General features: G+C 37.0%; 2 protein-coding genes and 1 long non-coding RNA gene across 4 annotated transcripts in view; 2 read left to right on the top strand and 1 right to left on the bottom strand.

Moving 5' to 3' along the window:
• Positions 1-25441, bottom strand: part of LOC137633195 (facilitated trehalose transporter Tret1-like) — a 138167-nt gene that overhangs the window by 97779 nt on the left and 14947 nt on the right. The gene's annotated exons all lie outside the window — the stretch shown is intronic.
• LOC137632831 (adhesion G protein-coupled receptor L2-like) lies at positions 24-10780 on the top strand. Its single transcript, XM_068364931.1, has 7 exons — positions 24-232; positions 8380-8566; positions 8748-8943; positions 9139-9239; positions 9427-9650; positions 9936-10247; positions 10646-10780. The coding sequence occupies exons 1-7, from the start codon at positions 32-34 to the stop codon at positions 10778-10780; spliced, it is 1356 nt and encodes a 451-aa protein (XP_068221032.1). The 5' UTR covers positions 24-31.
• Positions 11344-15610, top strand: LOC137632959 (uncharacterized). Its single transcript, XR_011042149.1, has 3 exons — positions 11344-11404; positions 15144-15297; positions 15521-15610. It is a non-coding gene; the product is annotated as an uncharacterized lncRNA (long non-coding RNA).

The following is a 25441-nucleotide window of genomic DNA, read 5'->3' as shown; positions in this document are numbered from 1 at the left end:
TTGTGCCTACAGTGACTGCAGAACAAATTTGATGGAAAGAGTAGAAAAAGAAATGGAAAACGGAACTACAGCAGCTAAAATTTTGGCAATAGCAGCTGATGAGCTTTCCAAAGACGAACTTCTTCCTCGAGCAGTCTTACATGCAGGGAAGTTATTGAACAACCTCATTATCATACACGAAGACAACCTTAGCAAGGCCAAGAACCAGGATGAAGGACAAAAGCTTGCCAGGGTAAGGGTTTCATATTTCATGGTCAAATAACAATTCACTATACTTTATTAATATATATATATATATATATATATATATATATATATATATATATGTATATACAGTATATAAATATATACATATATATGTATATATTCATATATATACTGTATAGGTATATATATATATATATATATATATATATATATATATATATATATATATATATATATATATATATATATATATATATATATGGCAAACTTTGGAAACTAAACCTTGCAACATATAACGTCATGGAAGATCTTGCTGTGTTACAAAGAGAGCTGAAATAAATAAATTGGGATATAATAGGACTGAGTGAAATTAGAAGAAGTAGGGTAATCTTATATTGAGTTAAATAAGGGCAATATATTTTGCTTCGAGAACATGAAAGGAACGAAGAAATTGGAGTGGGTTCTCATAATAAAAATCTTGCAGGGAACATCAAACAATTTTGTAGTACTATTGATAGCATTGTTGATTATTTATCAAACTAAATAAGAAGTATAAACTAAAGACCATTCAAACGTTTGCGCCAACAACATCCCATACAGGTAAGAAATAGAAACTTTTTATGAAGATCTGGAGATACCTATGAAAAAACTAAGACTCAATTTAAATTTGTTTTGGGTGATTTCAATGCTAAGGTAGGTCAAAAGAAGAGATGAGAATCAGCAGTATGTAAATTTGGAGTAGGTACAAGGAATGGCAGAAGAGACATACTTGTGGAATTAGCTGAAAGAACATTCTTAAAATCACGAGCGCATTATTTTTACAAAAAAAATATGGAGAAGCCCAAATGCAAAATCGAAAACTGAAATAAATTTCATTCTCAGTAAAAAAGGTAATTTACTTAGAAGATGTAAACGTTTTAAACAAGGTCAAGTCAAGCGACCCTAGAATGGTGAGAAGTAAAATTTGTTTAGAAGTAAACAAAGAAAGAGAAAATCTAATCTTAAGAAAGAGCATAAGCACTCCTGTAATAGGAGAAAAAGCTGATGAGTTCAGTTTAGCAATACACCCAGCGATATGATGAAATGAAAGTAAAGAAGAAAGGAATCGTAATTCAACAAAATTTGTATAGGAATCAGCACAAAAGATAGGTGGAAAATTTCATAAACAACATCAAGGAAAACTATCCGAAAAGACCAAAAAAACTATTCAATAAAAGACTGGAAATCCAAGAGCTGAAATAAAATTAGCAGAACTATCCAAAATGTAATACTCAAACAAAAAACCAAGATATTCGTAAACTCAATCAGTCCATAATTGAGGAAGCACTAAATAAAGGAAGCATCAAATTGATGAAATGAAGACTTGGAATAGGACACCAACAGATATTTGCTTTAAAGGATGAAAATTGAAATATTATGAATAATAGAAATGGAGTGATAAAATTGCAGAAGATTTCATAGTGATATAAGAAATAGCTCTACTAATAGAAATAACAAAACACCTGAGCCGATGCCAAACGTAACAGTGTTAAAAGGCATGAAAAGAGGCAAAGCAGCAGGAGAAGATAGCCTAACAATTGATTTAATAATAATTGGAGGAGATTTCATCGAAGTAAATCTAGCTGAACTTTACACAACCCGTCTGCAAAAATGCTCTACACCTACAGTTTGGGAAAATTTTACCATTATACTAACTCACATCTGAAGTGGAAACAGATGTACATCAGAGAGTGAATGAAGGATGCAAAGTATTGGGGGCAGTGAAGGGAGTGGTAAAGAATAGAGGGTTTGGCATGAATGTAAAGAGAGTTCTGTATGAGAAAGTGATTGTACCAATTGTGATGTGTGGATCAGAGTTGTGGGGAATGAAAGTGACGGAGAGACAGAAATTGAATGTGTTTGAGATGAAGTATCTAAGGAGTATGGTTGGTGTATCTCGAGTAAATAGGGTTAGGAACGAAGTAGTGAGGGTGAGAACGGGTATAAGAAATCAATTAGCAGCTAGAGTGGATATGAATGTGTTGAGATGGTTTGGCCATGTTGAGTGAATGGAAAATGGCTGTCTGCTAAAGAAGATGTGAGAGAGGCAAGAGAGCGTGCTAGAAATAGGAATGAATGGCGAGCGATTGTGACGTAGTTCCGGTAGGTCACCTGCTGCTTCCTCCGGTTTTCTTGGATGACCGCGGAGGTAGCAGCAGTAGGGGATTCAGCGTTATGAAGCTTCATCTGTGGTAGATAACGGAGGAGGGTGGGCTGTGGCACCCTAGCAGTATCAGCCGAACTCGGTAAGTCCCTCGTCAGGCTGGGAGGAACGCATAGAGGAAATGTCCCCTTTTTTCATTTGTTTGATGTCGGCTAACCCCCAAAATTGGGGAAGTGCCTTGGTATATGGATGGATGGACTAATTCACAAAAAGGAAGATACAAAAGACATGAAAAATTACCTGCCAATAAGTTTACTCTCCGTAATATATAAAATATTTTTTAGAAATCATATTACGCCACATAGAAAGTCAGAAAGACTTTATTAAACCAAGAGAGCAGGAAGGCTTTAGACTAAAAGTGGGTATTCAAAAATTGTCCGTGTTCATGTAATTAACCAGTTAATGGAAAAATCAACAGAATATGACAAATCACAATGTATGGCATTTATAGACTATGAAAAAGCATTCAATTCTGTCAAACTCTCAGTAATAATGAAAGCCCTTCAGAGATAAGGAATAGATGAATCTTATGTTAGAGCCCTTGAAGATATTTGTACAGGAAGTACAGCAATCCTAAAACATTAAGATGTGAGAAAATTCCGATTAAGAAAGGACTTAGGCAGGAAGACCCCATCTTTCCTAAATTATTCACAGCATGCCTAGAAATTTTTAAAAATTTAGATCGGGAAAATGTAGGAATTAATATTAATGAGGAATAACTTAACAACTTAAGATTTGCAGATGACACAATTGTCTTTAGTGAATCATAGGAGGAATTGCAAAAGATAATAGAAGATTTAAATAAAGAAAGCATAAATGTAGGACTGAAACTGAATATGTGTAAAACTAAGATAATGTTCAATACAAATACAGACAACAAATAAGAGTCATGGATGAACCTTTGAAGATTGTTAATGAATATACGCACTTAGTACAAACATTGTTTTTTTCAGGACGAAACCGAAATTAAAAGAAGGATAAGCACTGGATGGAGAGCTTTTGAAAAACAAAATGAGATTATTTAAAGTAAAATGCCACTTTCTTTAAAAAAGAAGAGTTTGTAAAGGAGATGGTCCTACCAGTTTTAATGTATGCTTCAGTAATCTGTAGCCTTACTAAAGCCTCAGAACATAAGCTAGTTACAACTCTAAGAGCTATGGAAAGAATAATGATGGGAATAACACTAAGAGACAGGAAAAGAGCAACATGGATATGACAGAAAACTAAAGTAAAGGATATTTTAACATGTAAGAAAAATAAAGGGACATGGGCAGGACATATAATGGGATGGACAGATAATAGATGGACATTGACAATAACAGAATGGGTCCCAAGAGATTGCAAAATAAGCAGGGGAAGAATGTGAAGACGATGGGTGTGGACTGGCATAGAAAGACCATAAACAGATGAGAGTGGAAGGACATGTCTGATGCTTTTGTCCTGCAATGGATTTGTAACGACTGATGACGATATATACTATATGTATACATAAGCATTATTGCTATGTATATATACATATATATATATATATATATATATATATATATATATATATATATATATATATATATATTATATATAAACATATAAATATAAATGTGTATATATATGTATATATTATATATATATATATATATATATATATATATACATATATATATATATATATATATATATATTATATATATAAATAAATATATATATAAATATATATAAATATATACATATATATATACATATATATATATATATATATATATATATATACATATATATGTATATATCTTATATTTTGGACGCCACTAAGACATTGTCTATTCATTGTATATATATAAAATATATATATATATATATATATATATATATATATATATATATATACATACATATATATATGCATTTATGTATGTATGCATGTCTTATCCTAAAATTTTTATTAACATTAATACTAGCCAAGCTACAACCCCAGATGGAGTAGCAGGATGTTACTAGGAAAGTTGCCCAGCACGTTTAGAATATAGAAAAACAATGAATAAACTATATGTAGGAAATAATAGATAATTTGTGAAATATATTACTATCAGTGACAACAATAGAATAGATCAGTAAAATGTAAAATATGCAACAAGAATTACAAGAAGTGTGGGCTTTTTAGGTTCCACCACCAAATCAAGAAGATTATTCCACAAGCTGGTCAGAGTTAGAATATAACTTTTGGAATACTGTGTAATATCAAGCCTTATGTTGGAGAAGGCAATACTGTTAGAATTAACAGCATAACTAAAATTATATACTGGATACTGTAGACTGATAAGATCTGAATACAAAGAAGGGTCAGAATTGGGGAAAAAATCTTATAAAACATTCACAAAGAACTGAGTAGCACTGCAGATGTTTAATTTCCAGATCAGGGATAAAGAATTTAATAGAATGCAAGATTTTGTCTATCAAATTAAGATGAGAGTAAGTATCTTTCGATCAAACCAGAGAATAATATTCAAGACATGATAAAATTGAAAAAAAAAATATATAACATTTCTTCAGGATAGGTTGATCATTGAAAATCTTGAAAGTCTCTCAATATGCCAATGTTTTGTACAATTACACAAACAGACCAGATGCGTTTCTAAAATATATATTTTTAATCAACAATCAAGACTAGAATCTTAAATTAGATATATATAGTTAAAGAGATATTGTCAATACAAAGATCTGGATAGTGAATAACCTTGACCTAATTACAACCATACTAAGAGTTTTGATAAGGTTCAGCGTCATCTCTCGTAACCTATACCATGCACCAATTTTAGCTAGATCTCTATTATGGGATCCAACAACCATATGTCTACATTCAGGATAGAATTGATGCAGAGAATAGCATCATCTACATATGCAAAGAATGCTAAGGGTTGTGGTAGTTTATTCAAAACGTCCTTGCCTGGCAATCTGTTAGACAGAAGTTTGAGATTTGCTCAAGATCAAAAGTTCCTAGTAGTGTTGGTAATCTCATATCCTTGTGAATTAAGGATGGGGCTGTGAGGGAGCCTATAAATCTACCGGCTGAGTCATCAGTAGCCTTGGTCTCTATGATCTTAGGTTGATTCGGTGTTTTGAGCGCTGATAACTTGTAGGCTACATGGTCAGCGTCTAGCCTAGAACAGTGCCCTGTTCCTTGCTTCTGCCATTCATGAGTGACCTTTAAACCTGAGGAACACCAGATATTACATTTTCATAGTGCCTAAGGTGCCCATTAAAATCTACAATTCTTTTGTAATATCTCACTTAAAACCTTAATGGGAATGCTTATTAAATACCCACTTACTTATGTTTAAGTTTGAAAACAAGTGCCTCATGACTAATACGATCCAAGTCAGACCTAAAATAAAGGGAAATCATAAGATCTACCTTACTACAATTAAGGGATTTCTCTGGCGCACTGGAATTGCAAGAGTATTATATGCTCCAAAACCTTTACAAAAGCCAAAATGCAAACTAGAAAACCAATGATTACTTTCAACATATGTAATTGGAAATTTTGCCCATATATGTTGAAAAAAACTTTAGATAATATGCAGGTATTGAAATGAGGGATAATTAGCAGGGTTATAGCTACCATAAATAGATTTCCTTGATGAAGTAACATTACCAACACTCCAACACACGCAAAAAGAACCTCTTCTTACCAAGTTGCTGGAAATATATATAAAAAAAAAAACTTAGCAGCTAAGAAATCAGCTTTCTTTCTATAAGTAAAGAAAGACAAAATACCATTTGGATCTACACCTTCATAAGCATCAAGATCAATAAAAGTTTTATAATTTCAATGGGCCAAAAAGTTAAACTAGTTGGTTTAACTTCTCGTAAACAGGAAGGAAAAGATTAAATTTCTTATTAGTCTGCCTACTGTCAACCGCATCCGCCAAAAGAGTTGCCTTTTCATTTAGACGAGTGACAGAGCCTACAACAGAGTACATCATCGTGCCAATGTCAAACCCACAGGAGGCCATTATCATTTGCCTCTCTGAGGTCTTGATCTGAGCAAAGAGGGGTCAGTGGGCACCCTCGTAGTATGTGTTCATAGTTTGTGGTGTTGCCCCACATGGGCATTCTGGGTTGGTGGCTAATCCCATTTGTTGGCAGTTATCTCCAGTTTTGCCCACTTTTACCCATGCTATGTTTAGAGTTGCCAAGACCTTCCTGGTGAGGGTTGTTCCCCTGGGCAGGGCTTCGTTTGGGATGGGAAGCGCCTCATTGGATGGCCACCAGTCACTTTCCTGCCACTTATCTAGTCTTTGAGCAGCTGACCGGATTGGTTCTAGTATATCCACTGTTGCAAAGCTTTTGCGGGATTTCAGTCTTCACCTTGCTTCCTGACGATTGTGAAGTGGATGCCTAGGGCCATTAATTTGTTCCTTCTTTTCAGTTTTAGCATTTTTCGTCAGATATGGGGAGGTAAGATACGGGCTATTTTATATAAAGATGGTAGGTGTTGATTTTAGGGTACCAGTAATAACCCAACGCTCATGTTCCTGGGTTGTACCAGAAAGGGTTTCTTAAATGGTCAAATTATATAAATTTTCAGATTAAATAAAGACTCTCTGAGTAACTTATTCCAAGTTAAATCTGATCTATTACTTCAATTATAAATAGATTGCAAATAAGGCAATTCTGTCTTTTTCTAATGGTTGCTGACTCTACTCTACTTGAAATATAATTCTTAATCTTTAGACTTAATATCTCGAATTTTAAATGTTACCGACTTCCTTTTTCTCCCTATGATATCTCTGGTTTGGTATTAGATTAGTAAGCTAACATTTTTGTACAGTTTTACAAATGGTAGAATAAGGCCCACTGTTTAGTCAAAACGTTGTTACTATTCCTTCAACTAATTTGATTTCTAGATCATATATTCCCAAATCATTATAATACTACACATTCAATTATCGCTAAGGTAGTTTGGTGATGTTCCATTAGAAAATTGACACAACTACAGCATATTGATTGAACTTGAACAACATTATACAAGACCTGTTAATCTATCATTATCATGAAAGAAATACACACCACATTTTGAGAAAAAGGGGTTAAATTATCACTAAATACTGTTTTATATTACCTACTCCTTCATTATTAGAGGAAAAGACAGAACATTAATATGCAAAACAAATATGGGATATCTTATAAATTCAGACAGAAATTCTAGTCCTTAAAAGCAGGGGTTTCCAACTTGGGGTACATATAACCCCAGTGGTACATTATTACTCTTCAATGGAGTACATTGGATTGAGAGACTAGCCATTATTGCACAATACATGATGTAATTTGCATTGAGATTGAATAATAAAATATCACAATATCAATTTCATGGTTTCCCTTTTCATCCTCAATTTCATGGGTACATGGTAATCTATGAAAATGCTTAAGCAGTACACAAGAATAATCAGGTTTAGAACGCTTGCCTTAGAGAAATGCAATCTGTACCAATTTAATAATTGAGAAACATTCAGATTTTCTTTCTAATTGTGAACACTTCAAAACTTTCTTATTCAAAAATTATGCTGGAACTTATAACATGTTCTCTTAACCTGATGGCCTTAGTCTAATAACTATGCCCAGTTGTTGAGTTTTATCTTAAGAGTAAAAATCCGTATTCCCATTTTTAAAGCAAATTATATGATCAAATGTCTAATAATATTTTTTCAGATTCAACTTGATGAAAAAGAGTTTAAAGCATTATTGAATTTGCTAATTATGGGGATATCTAAACTGCAAATTAAACGTTTGCAGTGCATTGTAATGTAATTCTCTTCTAATATCAACTTTTAACAGTTTTAGAGGTAACACACGGAGAACACAATAGTCTAAGATAAGAAAATTGAGAAAAACTTAACTGGTTAAAATTATCATCATATCTAAATCAGCCAAACACTCTTTTTGACAAGCTACTCAAACCTTAATTATATCTACAGAAATTCCTGGAAGCTGCAGCAGAAGTCGCTGAAAACACCATGAAGAACTCAAGTGTATGGAAAGATTTACAGGAGAATGAACTAGCTTCAACATTAACGAATATTCAAAAAAGTTTGGATGATGCAACTAATATGTATGCAGACTACCTCCACTATGAAACGAAAAATATCCCTCACGAAAATATAGGTATGAAATCATGATTGATTTGATTTATTATGTAACAAACAAACAAAAATTCCTGTAATCTTATTACAAAATGATAAAAATCCCGCAATCTTTTAACATTTAACAAAGTGAGAAAATTCCTGCAATCCTTTATGACTTTTCATAGTTTTTCTTTTAATACTCGATTCCTCTTTTCTAACAGCAATAATTGCATCTAGTCAACCAACAATTCATTTCAACAACCCAGAAAAAAGGATATTTAAGAGCCCATATGATGATCATACAAGGATTACGCTCCCCAGGAAATTTTACAAAGGCTATAGGAATCAAAACAGTACAATAAAGGCCATATTTATGGCTTATAAAAACTTAGGCTGCACCCGTAACACCATTCCATGGTTAGTAAAAAATAAATAATTATACTTTTGATTGCATATAAGCTATAATTCCATATTACCTTGACTTCAGTATTGTTAAAAGTAGTAATGAGTATTTCAAGTAGTTTTAAAAAAATAACCTTTATTCATGACTATCCATTCACCACACAGGTCAAACTAATTCAATGAAACTAACCTACATTTGTATAATTCTAGTTCTCCCCCTGAAACAACACTTCAAGATTTGAGTGCTAAATCTCAAATAAATAGTGCTATTATTGGGGCCATGGTCGGTAATGCTTCAACCTGGTATGCCTGTAAATATACATTTTCTTTTCTGCTTTGGATGGCCCGAAGTAATGTTAAAATTGCTCCATACTACATCAATGATACATGCTGTGATTTATATGCTTTAAATTTATTCTTAGACAACTTTTATAATATGTGTAAAGAGCCCCTTTGAGTGCAATGAAAAATGAAAGATTAATTCTACTATATTTACAGCTGCTGGTGAATACGTGAAAGTTCACCTTGAACATAATTACAAAGGTGACAATTACGAGCTAGGTGAAGGAACATGCGTCTGGTGGAATGTATCTTCAAATAACTGGGACAGCCAAGGTTGCACCCGTAATGTTACAAACGCCGATTACACCGTTTGTCACTGTAACCACCTCACTAATTTTGCAGTTATCATGGATATCAAAGGAATACTTCAGAAAAACTCAGTAAGAGATCAAAGGGCAAGATGCTCCGGAGGGAGTATCAAGAATTTTTTTTACTTTGGATCTCCTTTCCTAATAATATTAATGATATAAAATCTCAACCACTATTCCATTTCACATATATTTAGTCTAGTCTCATGAGTTTCATGGATTTTCTCATATTACTTGACTTCTCTGTAAGCTTGTGAAATGGAGCAGCTAATTCAGTTAATATTATGTAGTAGTTCATATTCATCTAACCCAAACATGCACACAGACAGATTTTTCATAGCATTTCATCATTGGCAGGAATGGTATAAACACCTACAGCTGATAACAATCATTGGCTCCATTATGTCCATCTTCAGCTTATCCTTATACATTATGTTCTTTGCTGGATTCAGACAAACACCACAAGGAAAGAGAGAGAAATGCACCTTTTCTCGCCTGAATTTATGCATCTGTCTTCTGCTAACAAAATCCGTTTTGTTAGGGGGTCTGGATAGAACAAGCAATGTTATATTATGTACTGTGGTTGCCATTAGCCTCCACTACCTGTTCCTGGCTACATTCACCTGGAGTGCAATAGAGGCCTTCCAACTATACAAGAACTTCATTACGGTGTGTAATATTTTGAAAATTCAGTTTATAAAATTAGATTTCTTATAGACTATTGATAACAACACGACACCAGACATGTCTGTTGGGTTGGCACTAGGTCTTGACTTTCATATATTACCATAATTTTCGACAGAGTTAATACTCTTGTTCTCAGTGTAGGTTTAGTTCAATTTAACTTGATCCTAGAGTCAGATTCCTTAATTGCCAAAGTTCTCACATGAAGGATGTACATTTGAATTAAAGGGCGGATTGTGATTTATACATTATGAAACAAATTGGTCATCTAGATAGTCACAAATGATGTTTGGAGGTAAATAATGGTGTATAACAAATAGAAGACTTAATTTATAAAAATCACTGAAGCTTTAACGAAATAAAAGATGAATTTGTTTTTACAGGTCTTCAAGAAAGATGGATCAAGAAAGAAGACATTTTTGGCCATGGGATACCTTGGACCTATGATTGTCGTAGCTATGACATTTACCTTCACAAAACCCTTAGAAAGTGACATTAATGGAACACCTACGGTGTGAGTAGCCTTGCAAAGTTATTTGTGAAAAATAAACTTGCTTTTTATTTTTTTTCGGTTAATTATTAAGAGTGAAGAATGAAAGGAGGCTTGAATTCAGTAGTTCTTATCACTATTTGGCCTCCACTTTTGCATTGTATGGCACAAGTATCTTTTTCTGTCCCCTGAAATAATTGTGAATCACCATTTTTGGAATGAAGTGTACAAATACGCCATAGTGCCCAGCTCTAGGGACACGAAATTATATTTTCTGCTACTAGAAACCAAGAATGATCTATACTATTTCAAACATTAATATTAGGAGAAAGACAGGAGTAAAGTAGTTTATTTTATTTAACTACCTTTGATAATCATTCATAATTTGCCGTGATAGGGTTCAATTCTCATTGTATTCAAACATATTGTGGGCCAAAATTGTATATATGTGTCCTCTCTGTTTAAAACTGAACTTCTCCTTGCTTATTTTCTTAATACTTTATGAAGTACTTATTCTAGAATAACCATATACCTTTATAAAAACAGAGTATATTTCTACATTATTAACGCTGAAAAATTCTCTAATTACAGATGTTGGTTGAACAAGGAAAATATCTGGATATTTGCTGGTCTAATTCTTCCAATATTACTGGTAAGGGAACAAAAAGACAAAAGGAACTTGTTGGTTTCATTTTTTTTACACTGAAGTGTTATTCTATTTTTACTTAATATTGGGTATTAAAGGTTTTACGGGTTGCTCATGAATGGCACAGGCAATGTACAGTGATAATGCCCTAGCAGGACAATACACTAAAGACTGACTATATATCCATATGATCAGCGCCCAAATGCCCTCTCCCTCCAATCTGGGACCAGAGAGGCCTGGTAATGGCTAGTGATGACTCAGCAGGTAAACCTGTAGACTCTCCCAAAAAACAATTCTTAACTCACAAGGATGGTGAGGTAGGTTACAGAAACTACAAGAAACTATCGAACTTGAACGGGCTCGAACCCCAGTCTGGCAGATCAGGCGCAGGGACTTTTCCGATAGGCACCGCACCTGTTATGAAGATTTGCCTTTAACAGTACATAAGTAGAGTTAATGTAACATCAAATCTAACTTGCGCTTCAATAAATTAAAAAAAATTTTGTTTTCTTGCCATTTTCTTTTATACAAAGGTATATATGGCATTTGTACCAGGTCTCTTGTGGTGAAATAGATTGATTTAAAGATGCTAAGCCAATAAAGTCCTCAAAGATAAGCAATCCCCAATAGGCAGAATTAATTGTTAAAAAGTATAACAATGAACAGTTATTAAATATTATAGAATGAGCTAACTTGTTTTGCTTACAGATAAATTTTTTCTGTCATTGCTAAAACTCATCAAAATCTATTGAAGAAACAAATGTGAGTAAAAGCAACTGCCCGTTACTAGACATATCAAAAGCTGTCAGATAATGACTAGGTAAAAGTGACTGTTCTCAACAGTTTAACAAACACTACTCTAATTTTTTTTTTAATGTTATAAGACCTTACTTAGCATTTCAATCATACTGCTAAAAGCAGCATTCTATAAAGCAGAATGTATGATTACCGTACAAATTCAAGATAAGAACTGACATGTGAACAATACCTAGTTAAGTAAATGGCTTTTGCTGGTACAATGTGGGTTAATGTGTGAACAAAGGTCTGCTAGGTAGCCCTTTTCAGATGCATTATTTAACAACTTTCGTAAAGAGATTTTTCTAAATATTCATGAAAGGGCTATCTTTAGTTACTAGCATCAATACCTTTGCATCACAAAGTAGTTATTATGAACACTATTGACATATCAATGCAGTAGCATTTGGCTTCATTTTGAAATTACCATAAGGTTAGTTATATTTTATTCATGAAATATCCTTATCCATTTAAGGCAGTACATCTGTCTAATCATCAAAACATTAAGACAAAATGCTTACTTTAAGAGGGCCGATTTGGTGTTCAAGGCCTTCCAGGTAATGCTCCATATATAAGTCTCTTGTGGTAATCATCCTATTTTTCTCTAAATTGCACAACCAACCATACAGATTGACACTGGGCTAAAGATATCTCAGGTTGCTTTCAGATCACATAAAGCTAAATTTACTTTGCAGTTCTTACCCTGGAAAATATCTGACCATTTTTTATTAATTCTCTTCAAAGTTGAATTGGAAATTCAAAATGATACCCCCCTTTCTCCTGGTCAATGTTTTCTATTTGAAAGCATTAATGAATAAAACTCCTTATGAAAGGCTATGAAATATAGAAAGTAATAATTCAAACATCTTAAAGTAAAGAAAAATGAGCCCTATGACCCAGACGATTGGTCTAACGACGATTAGTCTAATACCAATTGGTCCAAAGTGAATTTGTCTAAAACCAACTCATTCAAAGATACGATTGGTCCAAGAACATGATTGGTCTAAAACCAACTCGTCCAAAGGTGTGTTTAGTCCAATTACCGTTCCGGAAACGCTCGGTTATATTGTAACTACCGTTCTGGAAACGCTCATAATTCTATATATTTTGTGCCATATTGCCTTAGAAAAGTCATACCTATATTCTAGCTACTGCTTCATCTAACCGATAGTGTGTACCAATTTGCTTTGTTACCTTTTCTGGAAATAGTCATAATTATATTGTATATTTAGTTTCACAACATGTATTCGTTTTTATCATATTCAATATTTACTTACACATTTTTAGTGCTTTCACCTAATTCCTTCTCGTGGAGTCTCCTCTGTGTGAAATTGTTCTTTCCTAGAGAGGAAAGGAAAAGCTTGCTGTAAATGGCTATTTGATTACACTGCAAGCAAACAAAGTTCAAAAGACAAGTGGAGATGTAAAAAAACAGATTTTGTAAAAGAACTGCAGTAACTCAATGTGAAAATAGCAGTCATGTTGTAACAAGAGACAGAGATCATACTTATGGAGCAGTTGAAGCCAATCGAATTGGTGTAGTAAAATACTGTAATCAAATAAAACAAAGATCAATTGACACCAATGATTAACCTTGCCAAATAATTCAAGAAGTATGTAGTTTAGTTTATTCCTCTATTGTACTATATATTGGGTAGCAAGGGGCTCTCAAGAAATTAGTAAGCAGATTGCATAAAGAGGGACCAGTAGAACCACTTAATTTGGACGATGAATTGATTCCAATTGAGTACCAACAAATACTCTCTGGTGAGCAATTTTTATTAAAAGAATCAAGTGTTGGAGATGACAAGATACTAATAATTACTACTTATTTTATTGTGAAGAAGCTTGAAGAGGCTCCATTTTGGATAATGGACAGGACATTTAAAACCGTTCCAACAGTTTTCACGCAAATGTATACAATTCATGTGCCCGTTGAACCCCATGAGAGGAGCCAGGTGTTGCCACTGGTGTAAGTGTTAATGTCACAAAAAATGCAGAATGCTAAATTCAGTTATTCCATGATCCAGAAGATTATGCTGCAGTGCTAGCCTTCTTACCTGCCAGTGAAATTGAGGCTGCTTGGATAGAACTTAAGGGCACAGTTCCAGATGAAGAAGTTCAGGTTGTCAACTACTTCGATGAACATTATGTTAGGCGGAAATATTCGAAGAGTATTGTGAGGTCAGGAAATGCGATCTCTTCCCCTTTTTCCACCTTCTTTATGACAGAATAGAACTTGGTATTCTAACGACACAAAATAAAATCGAAGCATGACATCAACGGTTAGAGATATTACTAGACTCTGCACATGTTGGAATATTCAAAGTAATTAGCGAACCGCGAAAAAAAAAAAAAAGAAAAAGCAAAAGAGCAGAAAAGAGAATCTTAACTGTTTCTAACGAGACACAATAATGTTACTTTAGATTTTCTAAGAGCACTGGCACAAAATTAGAAATATGAGCTCTGTGATAAAAAATATATTGCTTATATTGAATTTCTATTTTCTTTTTGTATTTCTAATATATATATCTTTATGTAATAAATTTCTTGTATTTATATTTATTTCAGTAAAAGTTTCGTCATTCTGACTATGAATACATCTTATACTGTTAAATTTGTATTTCATTTTGTATTTAAAATATACATATATATATATTTATGTAATAAAGCACTTGTAAAAGTACTAGTTTCTGATTTAAGTTTTCGTGTTTTTATCTTTGTCTTTACATCATTTTTAGACTAATCGACAGTAGACCAGTAGGTCTATTGGACGAATCAGTTTTAGAATAAATGTCTTTGGACGAATCAATCTAATAGACCAATTCGCTTTGGACCAATAATATGGTATTAGACCAATCGTACCAAACCCCTTGGAGACAAGGAGGCCATTTGACACTGATCAATCCCTTGTACTACAACAAAATAATGATTAAATTCTACTTAACAGGTTAACATGTTCTTGTTTGTCCACGTCATGAGGATAGCTTGGGGGAAGAAGAACCTGAAGAGTAAATTCACCATTTCCAAGCTGGGTGGCTCCATCTCTATATTTATCTTCCTCTGCCTTCATTGGATTCTAGGGTTTTTCTACTTTGCAGAAGGTATGCTTTTGAATCTAGATCAGTGAAAATATTGAGCATACTCGAACTATTATTAATTGTGATTGCTTACAGATTCTTATGATATGAAGCACTACCGCTTCATAAAGCTGAACTATCAAAAACACGAGAGAAAGTCCAAAGTTGCGAAACATCAAAATTTATATAGATAAATCCAAGAATGATAAAGTACAAAACTCTATGACAAGTACTAATTCATTTTCAGGAAGTGAACCAGTCGCTCTTCTATTCACAGTACTCAATTCAGTCGATGGCATTATTTTGTTTCTTGCTTCCATTTTGAGTCGGGGAAAAAATCGTCAAAAAGGTAAGATTGTAAAGCCAATCATAATATATACTCTAGAAAGAGCTGTACAATATTATGATAAAGTATGTACGATATTACTGTAAACAGCAAAACTATAATTTCTTCTGGCTCATATGCAAAATAACAAGGTCATACATAATGCATGTCCTATTAATAACAACAAATTATAAACACCTTTCAGATATGGTATGCTTTTCTCTCTAGCAACTTATGTATATTCACCAAACTCTGGATAGAAAATTCCTCCATCGAAACTAATTCCTAACTGTTTTAAAGCCTTCATCCTAGCGATGATATTGTTGTACCTCTACTATGAGTAAATCATTTTATATGGATTTTTCAAGACAAGGCCGTAGCTTACCATATGGAGTAGAAAAAAAATAGGCAAATTTAATAACCTGACAGCTATTCCAGCAATACATAAATATATATTTGAACTTTTTAATAACAAATAATCAAGTTTCCCATGAAAATTACAAATTATTTGAATAAGTTAATATTTTCTTCCTATTAAATAATAAATTGCTCTTACAATATTTAAAATGATGGTGGCAAGGCAATGTTTTAATAAGGTAATTTGTGGTCTCATTAGGCTTAATCTTCAGTTTATTTAACCCATAAAACAAAACAAAAATTACAAAAAACTTTTAAAGTTCTGCAGTCCATTAACCCAGAGTTCAGCTTAGGCTATCCTGCCTTTATTCTTAGACAATTTCAGCCATAACGAATGTCATCAATATTCTATATATTCTAAATGTAAATAATTTGATTGGCTTCATGCAGATGATTATCTTCTTCAATTAATTTCTGGTTTTACTTTCTTTCCAGAAAAGGAATGAACGTAGCCATAAAGCTCAGAGGGCAGCACACAGCTATCAAAGCAAAAATCAGAATTTGAATACTACTGACATTGAAAAGAGAAATTGTGAAGTAACCAGAAAACATATTACCAATGTCAAAAATGGAACAAAAGTTTCATCCAGAGGTAGCTCGACACCATTTTGTCAGGAGAAATACTATCAAAATGGCTTGTCAATTTACAACACCAGAGAAAACTGTACTTCAAGTACGAATATTCATTCAAGGTCTTCCTTAGAAAATCATGTGGTCAAAGCATCTGTGCACTCAGGAGAGAACATTCGGAGGAATTCTTTTGTATCAACACCAGATTTGCAAAGTCTTGGAAGTGATAGAGAGGCAGAAAATAATGTTTATGAAGTTATCATCTCACCATCAATGTGTTCACCAAGGACTTTTTATGAGGAAAAGCAAGAAACTCAGTGCAGGAAGCTTATCCTATCTAACACCTAAGTGTGTACATAACGAAGTTAGTTTGGCAGAGCCTTCTGCTATTAATAAGGCTCAATATAGAAAAAATTGGAATATTCTTGAAATACTTTTTAATATTGCAGGGGAAAAACATGACTGGCGAAGCATGAGAGGTTTTTTTCATGTGGTAAAAGTATGTGAAAATAAAAACTTTTGTTTCCTGTATGTACAAGACTAATGTAGCACAATTATTCTGGAAAGAGAGAGCTTGATTTTAGTCTTGATTTTAGATATAAGATATAAAAAATAAAAGAGCATTGAGACACAAAATACTTTTATAATCAACATAAAAGCTAATTAAGTTCCAATACAAAGTTAAATAAGATGATATCCAAGATATGATTTCCCCCTACAAACGAGGGGAAATTATGATTCCACATGGAACTAGTAAGCACAAAAATCAAAATAGTGTGGTAACATGAAAAAAAAAAAAAACATTCTGGGGAACTAGACGAAGATTACAGAATCTGACAAAACATGAGTAGACTATTGGTCATATGAAATCCTCATCCATTCCCTTCAACATTCAAGATGACCATCTCTTTTATAGAAATTTCAGCTATTTTCAGCTGTACCTTTGAGAGCCGGAATGATGAGAGTTGCATTAATTTCAAGAAGTGTTAAAGGTAATTTTTAAAGTGACAGTGATCTAGGAGGGTCATTATCTGACAAGGTTAAGTCTGACGAATACCTTCGGTTGGAAGAAGGGTCTTTGTCATTTTGAAGAAGCTCCTCAACTCTATTACGCTAACATGAAAAAGGGCTGAAGTCTTAAAAGACTTAGGATGCATATTCTTGTTAAACTTTGGGGGCATGATGCAGTCGAAGGCTCAGCAGTAGAGGATGAAGTCAAAGGAACTGGGCTAGGAGGGGATGAAGGATATCCTCTCTTTCTTCTATTTTCCACAGTTGAAGTCAATGATTTTACAGCTGACCAAAGCAACACACCAAACAACAAGACTTGAGGATCAACCGAGTCTTCCTTAGGATGGGATGGGACAGCAGCCTTGAGGTCATGGACTCCCTTGGAAGTAGGAGACACAGCACAAGGCCGAAAGGTAGCTAATGCCCGAAAGAGTTTTTCCGTCAAAGGGACCACCTTTGATGCTTAATGATAGCCATAAGATGTGAAGGACAAGGTTCCTAAATTTGTTGTTGTCAGCGGCAGCCATAGATGCATTATTACAAAGAGAAGGTTGGCACCCTTATCCTTCCATGGGAAGAGGTGAAAAATTCAGCTCGCTCAAAGCTTACCATGAGGGAAGGGCAAGGTCACCTTCCTTTTACTGTACCCCACAAAGGAATCCAGGAGAAAAAGCCTGATGACCTTTTCAGCTTTAAGGAAAATCCAGAAGCTGAAAAATCTCTCTCAGACTTATTTTCTCTCCTTATGCCGTACTTTGACCATTGCAAAGGCAGGCAAGCCCTGCACTTGTCATAGGGGATGAGTGAGAAGTTAAATCTCCTGCAAAAAGGGTATAAAGAATGGAGATCCAAAAAGTGCCAGGACATACACCTGCCACAATTGCAACTAGGTTTACCAGGGCAGGACTGCATGCTTACAAATGGCGCCTCCATCACTATCACAGATACACCCCCCCCAAAAAAAATTAAATATTAATACCGGCCAAGCTTTGTTAAGCGCAGAGGCAGTATGTGCTTCTCTGTAGCTAAAATTAAAGAGGCTACTGGTGAGGGCCAGCCATCCACCACTAACTACTTGTCATATCGGGGATTGGAACAAGATAGCCTATTGTGATTAAGTTCTTGACTGCAATACAGTACATTATTTTGCTTGATAGTTTATAATTCTATATTTTTTAATTTAATCCTCATAGATGATAACTAATTCTTAATGCTTTTAATTCTATCTCAATATACAATAAACCTTGTATATGTTTTCATAGGCTGGAATTAAGGTAGCTTAACCAGAACTGGTATAACAAACTCATACAAATCTTATTTTAGGGAGTAGGTAAGGATATGGCTCCTAGCTTGGGTTAAGTGGGGGAACCTTAGGTTAGGGAGTAGGTAAGTAGATAAGGTTACAGCTCCTAGGTTGGGTTAGGGGGAGGATTTTAGGTTGGATGGGGAACCTTAGGTTAAGGGGGTAGGTAAAAGAACAGCTCCAAGGTTAGATTAGGCGGGGAATCTTAGGTTAACAAGTAGGCGAGTAGGTAAGAATATGGCTCCTAGGTTAGGTTAGGTGGGGGGAACTTTAGGTTAGGGGTAGGCAAATAATAAGGATATGGCTCCTAGGTTAGGTTAAATGTGCAGGGGGGAGGGGGGGAACCTTAATTTAGTTGTTAGGTAAGTAGGTAAGGATATGACTCTTAGGCTAGGTTAGGTGGGGAACCTTAAATAGGTGTTCTAGTTTGTTTCCCTTCTAAAATGGGGTTTTTAAGTCATACCTTTTGAAATTTTACGCACAGTCTGTTCCAAGCAACTACAAAGACTCCATATACTATGGTAAATTTATAGAACAACACGGGGCAACATTTCTAAGAGAAAAAACTTTTACTACAAGAAATGATGTGATTTCAACAAATTTGACCTTTATTTCCACTGCAAATATGCCGTTGTACCGTTATGGACACCCCCGCCCCTTCTGAAGGGAGACAGGAGGGAACCTGTGATTTTGAGTGCAAAAACGGGAAAAACCACTATTATTTTTCAGATTGTAAAAGGGTACAGAACCTAACAAACCCACCTAACCTAACCATGTAGTTCCCAGGTCACAGACGCTAGCACTTCCCAGGTCCCAAACCATGATTATTTAACACTTATGGTTTTGTAAAAGGGTAGAGAACCTAACAAACCCACCTAACCTAACCTAGTAGTTCCCAGGTCACAGTCCCTAGATGGGGGGCTCCCCCCAGACCCTCCCTTCCCAGGTCACAGATTAAGCCCCTTGACCCCCTTCCCAGGTTACAAAAAATATTAAATCACAATATGAAAAATAATGGTAAATAACAATTAATTGCTTACATTATGATTGAGACGTGGAAAGTTGAGGATCATCGGGATCATCTGCCACCTGGTGTTGTTGTGGAGGGTAGAGGTGACTGGCAGTGATAAAGAATTGCTGCATTAATGAGGCCTTTGGGTACTGGCGAGGCAAAAAAAACTGGCAAAATACTGAAGGAAATACTCCGATTTATTACCAGGTCTTTCAATCCCCTCCTTCACTTCCCTCCACAAACGTTCGATATTCTGAGTATGGATGCCTGGGTCTGAGGGGTCAACGAAGTGTTCAGAGTGATTAATAGTCCTGTGCTCATAGCCTAGCTCTCCTAACGAACTATATGCACCCCACTTGTCACTTATAATGATGCTACTTACCTTAATATATTTTTGTATTAGGGGAATTAGGGTAGCAGCATCCCTTTTCCAAGGTAAAGGCTCAAGTAAGGGAATTAAAAAAAACTTTTTGGGCTCAACCCATGTCGTCCTGATGGAAGGTTCCTTCAGTAGCTTCCTTTGGATATATATGACTACCATAAATATTCCCAGAGAATTAAACTAAAGGTTTTCACAGAATTCTAACTTCTGGCGTGAGTACCCTAAAGGTTTCCCTCTAGGATATCGTATATCAACAGGGGACGTATGCATTAACACGCCACATGGCTATCTGCACCCCACCTAGCATTTACGCTTTGAGGGGGAAAGGTGGCGAGTTAACTGAGGAGCCGTTCCAAAGTTACCCTTCCTTCATTACTGTTACGGTACTCGCAACGTAAACAAACCGTCCGCCATAATGTGTGACGTCACGTCCATCCTCATTCCGTTTCTGGTAGCTCCCAACACAGTTTGTTTGTTCCCAGTGATCGACTTTTATCTTGTGCATCCTGCACCATGTCTCAACCTTCTGCATCGCCTTCTTCTGGAAAGTTGAGTACCAGGTTCTTGTATTGTTTAAATAAGCTCTGGCCGTAAAGTAACGATTTTTTACGCTAAAATCTTGTGTATTGTGGCGGAGCTGTGCCTTGCCCGGAGGCGCCATTTTATGACGCCGCTGTTCGCCTCGCATGTTATTTAGTTAGCCAGAACAGCCTTCCCGGCCTTATAACTAATTAAATATCTTTAGTTATTTAGTCTTCATTAACCCTTTTACCCCCGGGCTATTTGGAAATTGCCAACCCTTAACCCCCAAGGGGTTATTTTTATCCCATCACATTTTGCAGTATACTTTTTTTAAATTGCTCTAACAGGCTTAATTTTTGTCATAGAGAGGTCAGGTTGGTCTCATTCTCTTGGAAAATGCCTGAATTTTCTCAAAAAATTATCAAAAATATGAAAAAAAATTCTTTATAGCATTTTTTTGCTAGGACGTACCGGTACGTCCATGGGGGTAAAGGGATGGCTTTTGTGAAACGTACCAGTACGTCCTTTGGGGGTAAAAGGGTTAATATGAATTAGTTATATTATGCCGATGGTATTCTTCGGCGCTCTTAGTGAGCCGACCCCATACTAGACTTTCAGCCTACCCTAGGCCGCAGCCTAGTGTTCATGTTTACTTCTGCATGATATAATAAGTGTTCCTAGTGTTATGTTAATGAAGATATAGGCATTTTTAAACATATACAAGATTCAGTGTTGCACATATCTTTCGCCTTCTAGGGACCATACAAGGGACCGTGCCTGGTCCATCCATGTCACATCCCCTAACCCAACGTTGGGGCCCTTGTATGCTTCCTTATCTCCCGTTACCTTCGGGTAACCTCCCTCTGGGTAGCCTTGCTATATCTCAGCCCCTTACCTGGAAATATTTTCGGGTAGGTTAGGTTAGATCGCTCTTCCCTCTTCCCTATCATAGTTTATGGAGGGACCTCGGATAGAACCTCAGAGTACCTATCGTTCATCCCAGTCCACCCTTAGGGAACGCCTTTCCCTTTAGGTATCGACTGAGACTGAAGGTGGAGAGGCCCTGCCCTTCCCCCTAGACTACTCTTGGTTGGGACACGTCCTTTCCTCCTGTGGCCTAGCGATACGTCTCCCCAGCCATCCCTAATCTAGGAGAAGCTCTCCTGGTTTAGGTTAGGCCTTGGGGGATTCTGTTTTATTATAGTTTAGGACAGTACACCAGTGCTATTCTTACTCTGAGCTAACCTACCCTAGGGTTGGAGAGTGCTTCTCTCCTGCCTGGGTAGTATAGCATCTAACAGATTCCTCCACCCCTTGGGAGCTTTGGGGTCATGACCCCTTCTGCTCTCTCAGACCCCTACCCCCACTCTATCCCTTTGTGTCGGCTTGCCTTCACACCCCTGTCCGCTGTCCTACAATTCCCCCCTCGGGGAGAATTGTAGGTTAAGCTGTGCTCTCATGCTTGGCTGGCCGCTCTGCTACACTTCCCCCTCATAGTCGAACTATTAGGTAGTGTTGGTAGCCTGCCTGCCGGCGGAAGATCACCTTCCCCCCCTCTTTGAGTGTCCTCTGATCCTCCCTTGGATTACCATAGGCATCCAGCCCTCTGCCGGCTCCCTTCCACCGGGTGATAGGCATATCCCCTCCTATCATGAGAGCACTCCTTCCGGAGGGAAGTCGGTCGGGTATCGGACATTACCCTTCCCCACTCCCTCCTTATCTTTCTCTCTTCTATCATGGTGCTGGTCCACTGCCGCCTCCGCCTGCCGGCGCTAGCCGCCGGCACCCCAGGTGACTTTCCTACTTCATAGGATGTTCCTATCTGAGGATTACCTAAGGCAACAACCTGCCGGCTGCCGGGGGCCGCCGCTAGCCGCCAGCATCCCGGTGACTTTCCTACTTCATAGGATGTTCCTATCTGAAGATTACCTAAGGCGACAACCTGCCGGCTGCCGGGGGCCACCGACTTCTCAGACAACCTTCCATCTTATGTACCCAGCTAGGTTCACCAACGCCGACAGCCTGCTGGCTGCCGGAGGCCACCGCCCTGTCGGCGACCTGCCGCTGTGCCGGCGGTCGCCCTTATAGGTGTTTCCTACCTCTCTACTCCTCAGTGTGTAGCCTTAGATGGATTCACACCGCCGGACCGGCCTCCGGCTTGCCGGCGACGCTCCTGTGGCTTCCATGGACAAGCACCCTTTCTACCGGCTGCCGGCCCCGTGCCGGCAGTCGACCTATACAGCCGTATAGCCAGACTGATCTTCTTTGCTATTTTATACCTTGAAGACAGTGACTGGGGTGTACGGTTGTACAGTACAATGTTTCCAGCATACTCTGTGCTTCTCTGTGCAGTCTCTTGCCAGGACCTACCCAAATATAAGGGGGTTTATCCTATTTTCCCCCTCTTTTCTCTAGGTTCTGAATGATTTCAGACCCTCTCCACTCTGTAGACAATTCCTTTTTAAGGAAGCCTAGTTTGGCTCCCCCATAGGGATACCATTCCCTCCCCTAGAACCTCAGGTCCTAAGGAATTGTCGGCAGAAAAGGTCATGGTAACTGGCTGGAGAGGATTCACAGGTATGTGTCTTCCTACTTCTCTTCTAGCTCACCTATCCTGAGCTCACATAAAACACAAAGCTACAGATAAGTGAATCTTAATCTTAAGAGTAATGTAAGCCATAACTCTGTTTTCCATGTACTCATGTTCTCTTTCTTTTACAGGAGGAGTACCTGAAGTGTGAAAGCTCCTTTTGTGCAGATCTCCGCCAGGACTTTTACGGGCATAGGGCGTGCCGGACCCACGCCCCCTGTACAGCAAAAAAGGGCAACCTAAAGTATTAGGATCCACAGTCCTGCTCAATCTGCAAAGGCCTCCTCGATGAGGCGTTCGACAACCCTCCGTCCGCGGAGGCCAGGGACAATGCTCGAGAGAAATTGCGCAAGTGGGTGAGCGGTTTCCAGAACGCCACCGGGCCATATCTCCCCAATGAGAAGATGAGGGCCATGCTTTTCCCAAAAGCATCAGCAGATTCTGTGATTCCCCAGGATCAGATCCCCTTGGTTCAACTGACTGTTGAGCCCGACATCGAGACCACGCTTAGCAAGTGTCGTCTTGACGAGGTGGAGAAGATGTCGGACGTTTCCGACAACACCGAGAGGACCCTCATGAGTGAGGATCTGGAGGAAGAAGAGGATCAGGTGGAGTACCCTGATTCGGAGGGCGAGGTCGCCCCACCACCTCCGGCAGCCCCTATAGTGGTCGAGCAGCCAGTCCCCTCCACCTACACCGCCTCGCAGCCCCTGCTACCCGCCACCGAAGATGTCATCCGGGTATTGGTGGCATTGATGGACGAGAAGCTTAATAAGCATTCTGCGGAAATCACAAGTCGTTTGATGGGATGGAAGCAACCGAAGAAGATCTCGGTTAAGGACTTTCCCTCCTGTTCGGAGTCTAACCCCTGGAGGTACGCCGAGCATATGCCCATTACGACGGGAAAGATATTCATCAACGACAAGTTAGGGTCCATCCTTTTGGAAGAAGTGGAATTCTTCCCTAACTTTGAGGCTTACCCGGACTGTTACGTCCGACTCAGGTCCGAACCGGCCTCCAAGGAGGAGACTGAGCCCAAAGAGGTGATCGTGTTCAATCACTCAAAAGCCCTAGCCATGCTGGCAGAGTGCCTTTAGAGTCGCGGTTTTACCAACTAAACACCGGTTTCCCTTCATTCTTGGAAGTATTCAGTCAAACACGGGCCCCAGTGAACGTTAAGCGGTAACTGCATTAGTCTGCTGAAATCCTTGTAAATCTTGGTTTTCAACTAAAGTAATTTGTAATTGGTTATGAAACCATTACGTCATAATGATGTCACAACTCTCAGCCAATAAACTCTAATTGGAACTGATTGTACTTGCATAAGAAAGTGAGTTAACGGGCTCATTGAAAATAAACATTACCATAGAAGAAACGTCTCTCCCGACTTAGAAAAATTAGAGGGAAAAACTTACCAATCTCATTTAATTCCACCTCGTTTAATCTCATATAAAAAACTACTGTAAACTTTTATATAGCTTTTCTCATGCTTGTTCAATGCAGGTGATTATTTTTTCTAATATCAAGTGCATCATACTTCTTAAGTTTTACCTAGGATCATCCTATTTTGTGCAAATTTCCGCGGATTTATTATGTCCGAGAGAATAATGTGTAGAAAAGAAAAGGTTAGTTTTACCAATATTTATTGATTCGCCAGTAAATTTTCCCCACCCAAACCAACCAGTTCCATTGGAGGCCCTCATTACCGTAGGATATATTAGAGTATATCTTATTAACTATTTATTTACGAAGGAAATAAAGGGCATTTTCGAAAAAAACACGACCAGGCACGGGTCATATCACTCCTCATTCCAAATTTCCAATATGGATTTTCATGGTTTTCAACGCATGGTTACATTAATTAAGGGTATTTTCTCTTTGCACCTTTGTATTGGCACAAAGAGTGATATAAGCAGCTAAAAATATAACTTAAATTACCCAACACATCAGCTGAAGATGACTGAACTTGGAATGTTTACTTTTTGACGCATTACACAAATCAACACCATGTTTGATTCATTATTTCCATTAGAAGT

Source organism: Palaemon carinicauda, chromosome 42, assembly GCF_036898095.1.
Source record: "Palaemon carinicauda isolate YSFRI2023 chromosome 42, ASM3689809v2, whole genome shotgun sequence".
NCBI lineage: Eukaryota > Metazoa > Arthropoda > Malacostraca > Decapoda > Palaemonidae > Palaemon > Palaemon carinicauda.
This window is presented reverse-complemented; position numbering and strand designations above follow the sequence as displayed.

Bases quoted from the DNA above. Each gene is read 5' to 3' on its own strand.
- LOC137632831 (XM_068364931.1), top strand. From the start codon at position 32: ATGGAAAGAGTAGAAAAAGAAATGGAAAACGGAACTACAGCAGCTAAA. The intron at 8,567-8,747 runs GTATGAAATCAT...CTTTTCTAACAG, and splicing joins TATCCCTCACGAAAATATAG to CAATAATTGCATCTAGTCAA. The intron at 10,248-10,645 runs GTGTGTAATATT...TTGTTTTTACAG, and splicing joins TATACAAGAACTTCATTACG to GTCTTCAAGAAAGATGGATC.